A 15,994-nucleotide genomic window follows, 5' to 3' on the forward strand; every position below is an offset into this window, starting at 1 on the left:
CCAGAGCTCAAACCCAGGACTGCCGTGTCGAGGACTAATCCTCTGTACATGGGTCACACAATTAAACTCCTACACCAACACCGCCACGCCCTGCGATGCCTATCCGACATAGATTTTTGTGTTTGAAAGGCTAATCCCCATGGAAAATTGAGGGAACATCTTGATGACAAAAAAAGACATAGAAGAATGAGATCAAATGTGGATTAATCGCAAGCGACAACTTTCAACAAATATATACAGTTGCATGTTTTCCTGATGTGTGTTTATTTGATCTCAACTGACCAGAGCCCCTTTTTCACATGTTCCCTGTCTTTCACAAAAAATCCAGTTTAAATACTTTGAAATCTGTGGTAATAAAATGTGAAAAGCTTCAAGGCATATGCATATTTTTACAAGGCATTGCTGTGTCTAAAGGCAGCATCACAATGCATTGTGATAGAACACACAGTTTTAACCTTGTTTGAAATATACTCCAGCTCTCCACTGATAAAATCCAAGTCTATGTCATCTGCACCCCCTCACGCCTCTACCTCGGTAGAACTTGAAGCAGGATCACTGCCGGGCAGACCTGCGTTTTTAGGAGTCATGCTCTGTGTGTGAGCACTGTTATACACCCACACCGCAACATTAAACTCTCAAATGTAGCAGCCCAACACAGTGAGATACTCCCTTACCACCGCTGTCACGGAATGTTCAGAATGGTCAGCAGATAACACCATCAGCTCCTCCACATGCTGTTTATACAAACACTGATACAGGCCGACACACACACTCATTATATCCGAACCAAGGCTATTGTCGGTGCATGTGTCATCACTATCAAAGCTATTTCATCCTGGGACAATTCAGCGCCTCAAAGATAGGAGCAAAGGTCGAGGTGCGTGCGCGCCAGTGCAGGCGTTTCGTGTTTGTAAAAAGTGATCGTGACCTGCGCCGTTACCCCTGCGCAATCCCACTTTTTCTATTTTCAGAGTAAACCATTGTGAGGGTGTGTGTGTTTGATTCTCTATGTGTTGCTTCAGAAAAAAGAAAACATAGAACCTCCAGACAATGCAATGGGCTTTGGCAAAGGAAACAGATTTTTGTCCCACTCCCAGCAACAGGAAACTGCTCTTACATCTACCGCACCCCGCTTTCGTCTCACATGCAGATACTCATGCACACATTGACACAAACAAGCAAAAGGGGAAGTGTAATCATGCTGTGTAGTAAACTCTTTCTATACACTTATCTTTTTTGCAAGGGCAGCATTAATAAGAAAAGTCAAAAGTTGCCTTGGTGAACTAGCCTCTTTTTTGTGTACCAGCTCCGTGGTTACATCAATATAGCCTCATACACACAGGGGCTCATTCTTGCAGAGGAATTATTCCAGTGTGTGTGTGTATATATGTATATATGTATGTGTATATATATATATGTATATATATATATATATATATATATATATATATATATATATATATATATATATATATACAGGTCCTTCTCAAAATATTAGCATATTGTGATGAAGTTCATTATTTTCCATAATGTCATGATGAAAATGTAACATTCATATATTTTAGATTCATTGCACACTAACTGAAATATTTCAGGTCTTTTATTGTCTTAATACGGATGATTGTGGCATACAGCTCATGAAAACCCAAAATTCCTATCTCACAAAATTAGCATATTTCATCCGACCAATAAAAGAAAAGTGTTTTTAATACAAAAAACGTCAACCTTCAAATAATCATGTACAGTTATGCACTCAATACTTGGTCAGGAATCCTTTGGCAGAAATGACTGCTTCAATGTGGCGTGGCATGGAGGCAATCAGCCTGTGGCACTGCTGAGGTCTTATGGAGGCCCAGGATGCTTCGATAGCGGCCTTTAGCTCATCCAGAGTGTTGGGTCTTGAGTCTCTCAACGTTCTCTTGACAATATCCCACAGATTCTCTATGGGGTTCAGGTCAGGAGAGTTGGCAGGCCAATTGAGCACAGTGATACCATGGTCAGTAAACCATTTACCAGTGGTTTTGGCACTGTGAGCAGGTGCCAGGTCGTGCTGAAAAATGAAATCTTCGTCTCCATAAAGCTTTTCAGCAGATGGAAGCATGAAGTGCTCCAAAATCTCCTGATAGCTAGCTGCATTGACCCTGCCCTTGATAAAACACAGTGGACCAACACCAGCAGCTGACACGGCACCCCAGACCATCACTGACTGTTGGTACTTGACACTGGACTTCTGGCATTTTGGCATTTCCTTCTCCCCAGTCTTCCTCCAGACTCTGGCACCTTGATTTCCGAATGACATGCAGAATTTGCTTTCATCCGAAAAAAGTACTTTGGACCACTGAGCAACAGTCCAGTGCTGCTTCTCTGTAGCCCAGGTCAGGCGCTTCTGCTGCTGTTTCTGGTTCAAAAGTGGCTTGACCTGGGGAATGCGGCACCTGTAGACCATTTCCTGCACATGCCTGTGCACGGTGGTTCTGGATGTTTCTACTCCAGACTCAGTCCACTGCTTCCGCAGGTCCCCCAAGGTCTGGAATCGGCCCTTCTCCACAATCTTCCTCAGGATCCAGTCACCTCTTCTCGTTGTGCAGCGTTTTCTGCCACACTTTGTCCTTCCCACAGACTTCCCACTGAGGTGCCTTGATACAGCACTCTGGGAATAGCCTATTCGTTCAGAAATTTATTTCTGTGTCTTACCCTCTTGCTTGAGGGTGTCAATAGTGGCCTTCTGGACAGCAGTCAGGTCGGCAGTCTTACCCATGATTGGGGTTTTGAGTGATGAACCAGGCTGGGAGTTTTAAAGGCCTCAGGAATCTTTTGCAGGTGTTTAGAGTTAACTCGTTGATTCAGATGATTAGGTTCATAGCTCGTTTAGAGACCCTTTTAATGATATGCTAATTTTGTGAGATAGGAATTTTGGGTTTTCATGAGCTGTATGCCAAAATCATCCGTATTAAGACAATAAAAGACCTGAAATATTTCAGTTAGTGTGCAATGAATCTAAAATATATGAATGTTAAATTTTCATCATGACATTATGGAAAATAATGAACTTTATCACAATATGCTAATATTTTGAGAAGGACCTGTATATATATATATATATATATATATACATAGCTTAACAGAGCTCTATCAACGTGAATACAATGAGAATGTTTTACTAGATTTACAGCTTACACTGGTTCATACAGAATTAAAAAATAATCAACACTGGGTAAAAGTTATTATTAATTATTATTAAAGCTCAAATATATACTTTACATACAAGGGAACTTTCCCTTAGAAAGTTGCTGAGTAACTTTCTAAGGGAAACTACATACATTTTGTAGCAATCAACAAGCTTTATGCATAATTATGTCTGGATGTTTTTCACTCTTATCAGAAATGAGGAGTTAATTTAAATTGGTTGTTTTTCTGGCACTGATTTGGCTTTAAAGGGGACATATCATGCTTTTAAATCCTTTCTTTTCGCACTTAAATCATTCAATTGTGGTCTATATAAAGTGGACCTGCAAGGCTTTGGTCTGAATTCCATGTTATTGTAGTTCCACAGGTTCCTCTTTAACCCCTGTTCTGAGGTGTATCTGAGAGCAACTCATTTTAGTGCCGTCTCTTTAAATGCTATTGAGGCACTTCACACCCCGCTCTCCTCCAGGTCAAACAGTCTTCCATTCCATTCCCATTTTAATAAAAGAGATACAATTATCTAGTGGCGCAGAAACAAGACAAAACGGGCAAAAACAATGCAAAACTGTTAATGTAATAATACTATTAAAAACACGCAGTACGGTTCTGTCCTCAAGGAGCTAAAAGCAGGACACAGCACTAACATAAGCACAAGGAAGGCACCACTACTATCAAAACAATGGCCAGGACATCATATCAGCACAATAAATTCATGTCTAAAATAAAGTTTGCTGTCATTGTAGTGTTATTTGCACCTTACCCCTTTGCTGTGTCTGTTATGCCCATAGACAGAAGGAACTGATCCCTTAATCAGATAAAGTCTTTCAACAAGACCTTCTTGATATTGGTGGATGTTGCCGAAGAACTCATCCTTAAAGTGGGGAAATGGGAATTTCCCTACTGATGTGGGTAGATTATCATGAAAAGCACTTGAGGAGGTTCTGATGCTGAGGGACACTGGGTTAATACACCCAACAATCGAACCTAACTTATCCTCTTGCAGCGTTGGCATACTTGAGCTTGGACTACAAAATCGCAGCCACGAATAAAAATGGAAGAAATTGATCAGCCGGAAGTCCATGACCTTGTTTAGCTGTTCTGCAGCAAATACAGTGACGTAACAGTTCAAAAAACGTAACAGATGATGGAGAAAAAAAAGGGCTAAAAAGGTGGATTTTGCATGATATGTCCTCTTTAAAGCTTTGTAAAATTTAATTAGGGCTAAGATGAACTGAAATGGTGCCAACCAAGAAAGAAACCACTGCTTGACTTGGATATGCAGAAGAAACTGTTCTGGTCATTGAGAAAGTTTGAGTTGTTTGGCAGCTACCAGGAGAACGGTCTGTCTGACTGCGGTGTGTGAAGTGTTAAGTTTGGTGCAAAAGAGATTCCTGTGTGAGGTTGTTGTTGAGGAGCTGAGCTCAGCTCCTTTAGTTCCAGTGAAAGGAGCTCTTAATGCCATAGCATTCCAAGACATTGTGGCCAATTCCATGCCTCCGACTCTGTGGGAACAGTTTGGGGATGGCGCCTCCTGTTCAATCATGACTGTACACTAGTGCACAAAGCAAGGTTCCTAAAGACATGAATGAGCAAGTTTGGTATGGACAAACTTGATTGACCTGCACAGAGCCCTGACCTCAACCTGGTACAACATTTTTGGGATGAATTAGAGAGGAGACTGCAAGCCAGACCTTCTGGTCGAACGTCAGTGTCTGACCTCAGCAATGCAGATGTGGAAGAATTATCAATAATTCCCATAAACACACTTCTAAACCTTGTAAACCCCCCTCCCAGAAGAGTTGAAGACGTTGTAGCTGCAAAGGGTGGGCCAACCTTATTTAAAACCCTATAGATTAGGAATTGGATGTCATTAAAGTTAGTATGTGTTTAAAAGCAAGTGGCTCTATACTTTTGGCAATATGGTGTATTTCCACTTGTTTGTTTCATTTTAGATGTAGTGTGGCAAATCATTCATCTAAGGAACAGAAATAGTTCAACAACAGTTTAAATTGTTTTGTTGATTTGATATTGAATGAATGGACAGACTTTGCTTTGGTTAAATTGGGTTATAAAAGAATATAATGTCTACAGCTGTTCATTTCATTTGGATGTGCACACCGGCCCGACCCGTGCCTGCCTGTGCACACCCAGTGTCCCAGTTCCGCCCTTTGTCTGCTACGTTAGCAGCTTTTTACTGCAAGGAACAATGGAACGAGACGTAACTTCAGCACTCTGGCTTTACGACTTTTCACAAAGGCTGGTGTGTTCACGCGTGCTCGGGTATGCATTAGTGAGCCAGTTAAGTGATGTCAGGCAATAGAGAGTAGTAGGGTGTGGCGAGAGAGCAAAACATAGAGAGAGAGGGTGTTGGAGGGGAGAGCAGGTTTAGATTCAGTGCCCAGGAGACCATGCTGGGCTTCGGAATGAAGAGTGTTGAATTACACCGTGAGAGTGTGTGCTATAAAGCTCTGGGCAGCTGACTGTCTGAACCCCGATCACACAGTGGAGAAACTGAGACAGGATCATATACTAACAGGTTGAAAAAAGCAGGAGGTGAACCAAAACATTTTCAACCTTATCCAGGTTTATGGACTTTATGATGGATAGGAATGCCTTTGGGAGAAGAGCGGGCCGGGGTCGAGTCTGAGAGGAAAAAGGAAAGGGGGAAGAAAATAGGGGGAGTTTGATGTTGAAATTCAAGTTGCATCACTGGAGAGGAATTCGCATGGAGCATAGGATCAGATTTTTAACCTCAGCTTGCAAAAACGTTTTTTCCTGCACATTTTCATCTGGCAAAGCTGTGTGCTATTGCTTTATTTATTTATTTTTTGTGATCTAACAGCTGCAAGCAAGGCACTGTTATATTTACCTCAAAGCATGTCAAGTATTTGCTTTGATATTAGCTTCTCCACATGAGGGTGGTAGGATAGGGAGTCAGGATAAGAATTCATGGTTATTTGGAAACCGAGAGAAGAAATAAACACATAGCAAAAAGGGAACAGCAAGAGTGAGTTGTAAATAAAAGAAATATGTGGATGAATTGTAAGAATAAAGCTGGTTTGTTCTTATTCCACTGACCCATTTGCATTTCTAGTCCCATGCTCTGTTAAGTTTATTGGGAGAATTATATCAATGCTGGCAGCCTCGGCCTGGCCTGGCCAGGTGCCATGACTTCTCAAACTGGCAAGACTGTTTGGTTGCAGTTCAAGAGTGTGACTGAATCCTTGAGTGGCACCAGTAAGCAGACGAATTGGGCAGATAAGAATTTGGTCTTAGATTAACTTAAGGGCTTGTCGCTGCGTCTCAGTGAAAGTGACACTAATCCTATCTGTACAAAAAACAGCACCGGCTCATTTGATAGCAGCAGTGTGAGTGGCCGAGGTGCTTGGAAAGAGGACATAATACAGAGCCCTTCAAAAGTAATCATACCCCTTTAACTTTTTCATCTGTAACATTATAACCACATATTTAATTCTGTTTTACTGGGAAGTCATGCAATAGACTAGAGGCATAATTTTGGTGATCTGACCTCACTTTTGCTACGCTTCTAACGGACCAAATTTCGTTTTCCCCCTTGGTCCGGTCCCTTTGGCAGGTCCAAACAACCTGACTGAGACCCACTTCTTTTTTAGGTGGTCTCGGCGTTCTTCCAAGCGGACTCAGGTGTGGTTCGCTTCTGGTGTGAATACGAACCAGCTTCGATCCAACCCAACTACAGAAAGCATACGTCTCTTTGGACATAACAAGCCACCGTACCCGATAGCAAAAGTGAACGTTGTACTAAAATCATACCTGATCAGCTGTGTATTGCTTAGCAACCCTGCTGCCAGCGTGTTGTGGGTCAGGGCACGTCTGACAACGCCGTTCCAAAACTAGAAATGGAACTTTGCGAAACCTGCGTTGAATGACCTGCTCTTGACAGTCAATGATTTTCCAGCTGTAATAACTGCACAAATATGCAGAACAAAATGCAGCAATCAGTACTTCCGTGATAGTTTTCCTCCATTTGCAGGTGTGTGCTTTGTCCAGCCCTAGTTATTTCTCTCCAATGGGAGTAACGATCATCACATTCGTGGCGTTGTTTACAAACTATAGTTCACTTGCAAAAAGTACAATGTGAAAGTGAACCACACCTAACGCGAAAAAAAATAATAATAACAATAATAATAATAAAGTCCATTTTTAGTCCCGACCAAAAAACTTTCTAGGTGTGAATACACAATCACACCTGGAGAGGTCAATCTAGTAATGAAAGGATGATCTAACCACAAATAGGTTCAGTTTTGTCTCATCTGTGTCCCCTAGATGGCTTGCTGCAAACTGCAAAAGGACTGATTGGTGGAGTGCATGTCTAATTTAGTCCTGTGGACAGATTGAAAAATTAGAGCTACATCTTTTTTAAATTAATTCTGAAAATGACTGACTACCTTTGCAGTCACCAGTGCTTCATGGGATGTTCAAAGCCTCGGATATTGCTTTTTAACCTAGCTGTACGTTAACCTTTTCCACCACTTAATCCCTGGCCTGTCTGCTGTGCTCCTTGGTCTTCATGATGCCGTTTGTTCTCTAATCTCTAACAAACCTCTGAGGCCTTCACAGAACAGCTGGCTTTACATTAAATTACACACTGGTGGATTTGGTTTACTAATTAGGTGACTTCCAGTTGCACTACATCTTATTTAGGATTATCAGAGTAAAGGGGGTGAATACAAATTCATGGCAAACTCTACAGATTTGTATTTGGGAAACACAATTACAGTTATAGGTTACTTTTTGTTGGTCTGTCACATAAAATATGTTTGTATCTGTAACATGGCAAAATGTCTAATAGTTTAAAAAGTCTTGCAAAATACTGTAGCTCCTTCCTAAAGGAGCATGGTTAAAGGTATCCTTTGAGGTGTTTTTAAATGTTATCCAGGCTCAAAAAAATCAAAGCAATAAACGAGCCATCACAGGCAGGAAAAGCATTTTGCATTCTCCTGTTTTAATGTCATCAACATTAAAAAAACACACACACAGAAAGTCACATTTTACTATGTTGTCTATACTTGCAGTCAAAGTCACTGAGGGAGCGCTGGTTGTTAGATGGAGCTCCAGCAGAAGAGGAGACACAGAGGCGTCTGCAAGAGGATGAGATGAAGACTAAGCTTCTGGAACAGGTCATCCTCAGGTGAGCATCTGTTTGAAACGAACTGGTAGGAACAATTTACTGCTACTGTACATTTTAGGTTTGGTCATTACTTGGAGTGAAAGTATTAAAAGCAACGGGTAATAATTTGTTTTTTCTTCCATGTTTGTGTTTCTGAGCCAGGCTGGAGCAAGAAATTGAAGAAATGGAGACAGGTGTGCCAGCTAATAAAGGTGTGGCCAAAGAAAATGGTGAGTTCTCTGCCCGTGGCAACACAGCTACAACAACTGACATGAAGAGAAAGTCAGCTAATAATGCCCTCTTCATTAGATCCACGGATTATTAAAACAGTATATCCTCTCTCTCTCTGTCTCTCTGCCCTATCCTGATCACCTTCTCTCCTTATGCATCCTCTCAACAATACTCTGGCGCTCCCTGTAGGTGAGAACGGTGTAGTGCAGACCTCCGGCCAGACCCCTAAGAGAGAGGTAACGGGCATTGAAGCCAAGCTGCTGGGTCCCAGTCCCGACCAGGCCAGCGCAGACAACCCCGTCACCCTGGTTTTCATGGGCTACAAGAACCTGGAGGACGAGAAGGAGAGCCACGCGGCCCTGGGCATGGAAGGCGTGGACGGCAACGTGAAGGCCGAGTTTGTCGTGATCGAGGATGGCGAGGGGAAGGCAGCAGATGCGGCCACGGATGAGCAGGCCCCGCCCAATGGCAGCATGGCGGAGAAAGAGAAGGCCAACGGGAGCGGAGAGGAGGGAGAGAAGGAGAAGAAACAGACCTGCAAATGCTGCACGGTCATGTGAGATATGTGTGTGTTTATTTGTGTGTGTTTGTGTGTGTGTGAGACTGACCGTGTATGGGTGAGTACACACCTGCAGCTTTGCAGAGCTGTGTGCCATTGCATGAGTTCATATTTGCAAACGTATGTAGCTTTTGTGTTTGTGTGGAAGTGTGTGTCAGGACTGATTTACAGCTACACAGTCAGCATCCCAACAATGAGAGCCAACACGAGTTTCAGCTCCAAGAACCACAAAGACTCATAAGTACACTTACTCTATATACTTTCTCTGTATTTGACTTATGATTTCTATCGATATTTTTCTATTTTTCTGTCTTGACCTTTATATTGTAGCCTTCTCAGTGTGTTTATCCTTATTATGAGACTGTGTACTGTATGTTTATTGTTCTTATTGTTTTAAAAAAGAAAATGTATTGGCTCTCTGGATTGTACTGCAGCCCAACTGGGAAAATTTCTGGAAAAAAAATCCAAAACATAAAACTATGAAGGACACAGATACTTAAATCTATATATTTCTCTGTGTAGGCCTACCAACTATTTATCAATTTCATATTGCAATATTGTCTAAGATATTATTTTGAATAGTATTTTAATATATTGATATGAAATTATGTTTTATACAATGTATTTATTGCTTTGGTTCTCTGTGTCACCCACTCCAACATCACCTGCATGTTAGGCTTGTAAGTGCCACCAGATAAACACTCATTAACAAGTGTCTGTGCTTTCTTAGACTCATACGTGCTCATATCTTTAGTCACACAAGTCGTTCTGTCAGTAATGGTGAATTATAAATGCAGTGGTCGAGTAATGCATTATGTCTAAAAAGAAATATATGGCAAAAAGGCACATAGTCTGATCATGTTGCAGATCACCTTAGTTTAATACTAGATATTTAGAACACGGCACATGTACATGGAGATCACTGCTAATGTGTTTCTTTTTTGAGCGAGATGAATACACCTTAATATGTTTAGATAATTCATACCATTATACTGTTGTTAAAAAGGTTTATAGTGCAAATCTCATTAATTGGCAGCCCTTGTAAAAATGAATTCAGCTTTTATTGCATGAGCATTATCTCACTACATTTTTGTGGAAGATGGAACTTTCAATGTGTGTTAATGTACTCAGTAGCGGGAAAAAAAATCATTTGTTAAGAAATTGTTGTATTTAATACAGTCAGTCAGTCATTTTCTACCGCTTATTCCATAGTGGGTCGCGGGGGAGCTGGTGCCTATCTCCAGCAGTCTATGGGCGAGAGGCAGGGTCCACCCTGGACAGATTGCCAGTCCATCGCAGGGCAACACACAAACAACCAAGCACACACTCATTCATACACCTAAGGTCAATTTAGAGTGACCAATTAACCTAACAGGCATGTCTTTGGACTGTGGGAGGAAGCCGGAGTACCCGGTGAGAACCCACGCATGCACGCATACAGTTATTTGCAAATAGGACACCACTAGGAGAGAGTGATCTTCGAGCCACGCAATCATGGTTGTTTGTCTAACGTTTGGCCCATGGGTCATTTGCAGCCCTTGGAATGATTTTGAGTGGCACCCCAATCATATTTCAGCAATGGTAGACATTTTCCCCCGCCAGCACAGGTGGTTGGTGCAGATGGACCTTGTTTCTTTTACTTTTTAGGTTGATCAGGTTGCTTTGCTTTCATTTTCATGTCACAGTAAATTGGACCACAAATATTCAGCGATTTTTACTCAACAGCAGACTTTGACGCACCCACTCATATAAACTTGAGCTGGTGGAGCCCTGCAACTTTTTACTTAAAATCTCCTTGGCTTTTAAAAAGTTAATGATTCCATGCGCTGTATTGAGGATCCCAGGGCTTCTTGAGGAGAAACATGCCCACAGCATGACAGATCCTCCACCATACTTAATAGTGGGCTTAACGTATTCTTTCACACATTTGTCCTTTGTTTTGAGTCGAACCCACTTGGAGTGTTTTTTGCTTAAAAAGTCCATCTTAATCTCATCTTGAAAAAGCAGGCAGTTCCAGTTAAAGTCCCAGTAGAGTTTAGCCAACACCATTAATCTACAATTGTGATGGTAGGACAGAAAAGGCTTTTTTTCCCAGCATGCTTTCTAAACAACCGATTGACCTGTAGAAGCGTCAAGTGGTTTCTATAGACACTTGGTGACCCAAACATGCTGCTCTTTGCTGCAGTTCTCTATGGTTTTGGAGATTTTCTTTACCTCCCTTAACCATTCTGCTCACTTTGTGTGGTGGCAAAACACATATCCAGCCGGGGCCAGTGGCTAAAAGAAACAGGGCTCTGTGTCACATGACATATTATACCCTAGGGAAAATTAGATGTTCCTAGAAACTCTGACCAACCTAAAAAGGTGAAGTATAATTTTAAGAAATTGTTTTAATGATATTTGTTATAAGTACCAATAATTGTGTCATTAGTAATGTTGCTAAAAACCATTATTAAACAAATGTATTCAAATTAAAGGTTGGGTTTGTATAAAAAATAATTAGGTGAGATTATACTACTGCAATAAAAGGTGGATTTATTTTAGAGCATTTTACACATTTTACTAGGTGTACCATTAAATGTGCCCTGCACTGTAAGTGACACTGTTCTCTAAACAGTAGAAGAAATGTAAATCTAAATAAGGTAGCACTGCATGAAGCCTTGAAGCTTTGTTTATCTCAACTCTTGTTAGATCTTTATTACATCCTGTCATTGTTCACATGAATGTAAATCCAGGGGTTAAATTGGGATCTAGTTCACTTTAATGAGAAAAGGCAAAGCTGTTAAGCTTTCATTTCAAAAAAATGTTTTATAAACCAAATAAAATTTTAATATTCTGTAATTTCCCTGTGTTTTTCAGCTTTTGATTTTTATTTTGTTCTGTTTACTCCCAGTTTAACCCCTGACTTCTTTTAAAATCCTGCAAACAGTCACACTTTCAAAAAAGGGAGGACTGTCAAACTGTCAAAAAGGGAGGACGCAAATTGGCTTTCATTATTCAAATATTGAGAATTTTTGATCTAAGCTGCCTTAAAACTCAATTTAGAGAATGACATTGTGGCTTTTACTCGTACAGATAGTTTAAACTCTTGAATAAATGTCAGCCTGGCGATTTCTAGCAGTGCATCTCAAAGCCTGGAACGCCTGCTCCCACTCCTGACCCTCATTTGTTTGGCTGATACATGACATTATGGATGGCCTGAGTCAGTGATGCTACGCAGTCTTCTGCCCACCCACATTTTAAATACCCCAACACTATTTTTCTTTGTCACTGTTAAACTGTAGCTGCAACCCTCTGAGCTCAGAAACCTGCATACTAAAAGTAAAAATCACTTACGCTGGTGCTATACTGCAAAGCTCCTCAACCACCAACTTTTGTTCTACCTGTTTTCCTGTTTCTTACTCAAACTGCTACAAGGGCAGATTCGTCTCCCCTCCTGAGAATCTTCTGCTACCTTCAGTGCCAGATGCAAGTCCTGCCTGCCTTTTTTCACCAGTGAAATATTCCCTTTTTACATTCAGAAGGGAGGTATTCAGCAGGTCTGGACGAATACATTACAGTCTATTTGTTCCATATGTACACTTCTACTGCAATTGTTCAACAGCATTTCATACCTATTCATGTACTGTGTTTTTTTGTTTTTTTTGGCCCCTTTTTTGGCCTGCCTATTGAATTTGATGTTTGTATTTTAAAAAAAAGATGACAACATCTGAGTGTTGTTGGTGCCTTGTCAAGTTTGTTTGGCTGGACTTTTTTAGACAGAGGTTTTTCTCGCTCGGTTTCATGTGACCAACGACCCACTGGAAACACTGCCTTCTACTCTGCAGGAGCACTCCACAAGAATACAGTGCCTTGCACTTGAATTGAGATTTTCCAAGTTTTGCAACATTATGACCACAAACTTCAGTATATTTTATTTGATAGACTAACACAACATAGTGCATAACTGAAGTGGAAGCCAAAAGATACCTGGTTTTGAGATTTTCTTTTCAAATAAATATAAAAAGAGTGGTGTGTTCAGCCCCCCTGAATCAATATTTGTAGCTGCAGGTCTTTTGTGGTATTACTCTACCATCTTTTCACATACAGAGCAGAAGTCTGCACATCGGAGCATTCTAACACATGGATATGCTTTGATTTAAAGCAGTGCATTAACGTTCTGGCTGTATGCTTATGTACGACTAACTGCTTTGCTCCTGGTGTTCATAGTGTTAGTTTTCTGACACACATAATATTTTGCATGTAGGCCAAAAGGTTCTGTCCAAAAAGTGTATGTTTGGTCGGCGTTATTAAAGTAAAATACTTTCTTCTACATCTTTGCTGTGTCCGTCACAAGACATTAAACAGGACTTACGGCTTTCTTCCTGCCACTCTTTCATGAAGAACAGGTTTGTTGAGTGTACGACTAATAGTTGTCCTGTGGACAGATTATACCACCTGAGCTGCAGATATCTGCAGCTCCTCCACAGTTATGCGGCTATTGGCTGCTTCTCTCATCAATGCTCTCCTTGCTCTCTCAGAGTTGGTGGATGACCATTTCTAAGTGGATTTGCAGTTGCACCATACTCTCTCCATTTTCTGATGATGGATTGAACAGTTCTTTGTGACATGTTCAAAGCTTGAGATGTTGTTTTACAACCTGCTTTAAACATAAACCACAATCTCTGACATATCTGCTCTGTTCCTTGATCTTCGTGCTGTTTTTTGTTCAATAATGTTCTCTAACAAACCTCTGAGGCCTTTACAGAACAACTGTATTTTTACTGAGATAAATTGCATGCCAACAGACAACTGGCAGGCAATTGGTAGCACTAGATTATATTTAGGGGTATCAGAGTAAAGGGGGCTGAGTAAATATGTACACCAAAAATTTCGAAAACCCTTTTTTTTTCTTCCACTTCCAAACTACATGGAACTTTGTGTTTATATATAATATATAACCTAAATAAATTCAATGAACTTTGTGGTTATAACGTGACAAAATATAGTATCAATACTTTGCAAGACACTGTGGTGAGAGAATCCAACACTTACTTTTTGACAATTTTAAATACCTGCAGCTTTGTTGACAGGTAATATGCAGACTAATGTTGGTGTCTCCAAAAACTTTATAACCTTCATTTACTTTTTTATATTATTAATCCTGTTTTTTGGGTTGTTTTATGTTTTTTGCATCATCCAAAGTTAAACATTTTGAGTCAAACTTTTTAGAAAAGAATAACTGGCAACCTATGTGTGTATAAAGTGTATACACATGTACATATGTGTCTATATGCATACATAGAAATAAATGTAAATTTGGTGGGCTGAAGGTTTGCTTAGTTGTGGGTCTCTGGCATAGCACAGCCACAGCAAAATATATATAGAAAAAACTACATTTGTGCTGAACAAATGCCTGTACATCTATTATGTGGTCATCTAGATGTCCTGTCTTGAATAAAACTACTGTTTGCTAACATCAAGTCCGATACATTTGATTTTAACTAAGCAGCTGTTGATCGGTGTGATCACAAGTAATAAATTGGAATTTAATCTAATGCAAATACAAGCTGGAAAAAAGAATATGTATGATCAAAAACCAATCAATAATCATTTACATCCAGTGGAGTAGCTGATGCAACTAAATACTTCCTTTAGCTTTTAGTAGAATAATATAGATTAGAGCAGTAATTTGAGATAGATTAAGCATAATCCCTCAACTGTTACTGTCTTGGGTTATTTTGTAAAGTGTACTACCCAAATCAACCCACTAGAGGTCATACATACACTATTTTGTGAGCAAATCAACTTGCATTGTAGTGAATGTGCTGTGACGTGTGGGTAGGGCAAGAGAGATGGAGGGTTAATTAGGGGGATGATGAGAGGAATGCATTAAACAGGATATTAATCAGAGAGAGGGCAGATATAAACTAATCACCAAAACAAATGTAATTATATGCTTGTGTGATACAGAAGTGCCACATTTAATAAATAGCTATTAAAAATACTCTTGAGCCCAACATGAATGTAATACATTTAGCTTTGCAACACCTTCTCTGTGTTGGAGTTTAATTTACGCAAAAGTCAGGGGAAAAATTAGGATAAAGCCATGCATGCAACCTCCGATAACGCATTAATAAAAATTTAAGACTGGACCGATGGGAAATAAAAACGTATAGAGAAATAAAAGGGGAAGATGTGAAAAAGTTAGACTATATTTTGTAGGAGAACACAAACCGAAGATTGGATCATATAAATCAAATCAATTAGCTTCACAAGGGTAGCTAAATCCAATTTCTGTCGTGGTATCAGTTACAGTAAATTACCTTTCCTCTGTTACTGTTATGTTAGGGCAGGAACAGAAACATAATGCAATGAAACAATCAGAGTCATTAAATCAGCATGCAGACCACAGTGGTGCAACAGTGTTACAGGACCAGCTGCTGACAGAAGAAACACCCTCTCGGCTTACTTGCTACAACAGTTACAAACTGTCCCAGGGTCAGTGGTCACATCTAGATTTCTGATACTTCCCAAGCTACATATGCTATGTTTTTATAGCTGAATGGCTTTAAATGCTGATTTAGCGCTATCAGCGACGGTTGTTGCACCCCTCCAAAAAAAAAGCCACTCCAGCATTACTGTGTTAAAAGGCTGAGACTTAATTAGTGTTTATAGCTAATTCAGTGCCAAAAGATAATTACCAAAAAGAAAACCTTAATTTTTGTTCCAGGAGAGACTGAAAAGTGATGATTGCTGGAAGGTTATGTAATTTGGATTCTAAATTTGAATATGACAGAGGTTTTGTTTTCTCTGAGCATAAAACAAGTTTTATGTCAAGTTTTATTAAAGCCAACAACTGAGAAAAGGCTAGGCTGGGTATGGATGCT

At 40.2% G+C, this 15,994-nt stretch overlaps 1 protein-coding gene across 1 annotated transcript in view; it reads left to right on the forward strand.

Annotated features, from left to right (window-relative positions):
• The window catches only part of palm1b (paralemmin 1b), a 39,227-nt gene extending 29,389 nt beyond the window's left edge, over positions 1 to 9,838 (forward strand). Inside the window, exons 4-6 of the mRNA XM_047392992.1 lie at positions 8,241 to 8,356; positions 8,498 to 8,565; positions 8,756 to 9,838. Of these exons, the coding sequence (XP_047248948.1) occupies positions 8,241 to 8,356; positions 8,498 to 8,565; positions 8,756 to 9,126 (555 nt within the window). The 3' untranslated portion in view covers positions 9,127 to 9,838. The remainder of the gene's footprint in view (positions 1 to 8,240; positions 8,357 to 8,497; positions 8,566 to 8,755) is intronic.
• Positions 9,839 to 15,994: the final 6,156 nt, after the last annotated feature.

The sequence above is a fragment of the Girardinichthys multiradiatus genome, chromosome 19 (assembly GCF_021462225.1).
Source record: "Girardinichthys multiradiatus isolate DD_20200921_A chromosome 19, DD_fGirMul_XY1, whole genome shotgun sequence".
In the NCBI taxonomy this organism is placed as follows: domain Eukaryota; kingdom Metazoa; phylum Chordata; class Actinopteri; order Cyprinodontiformes; family Goodeidae; genus Girardinichthys; species Girardinichthys multiradiatus.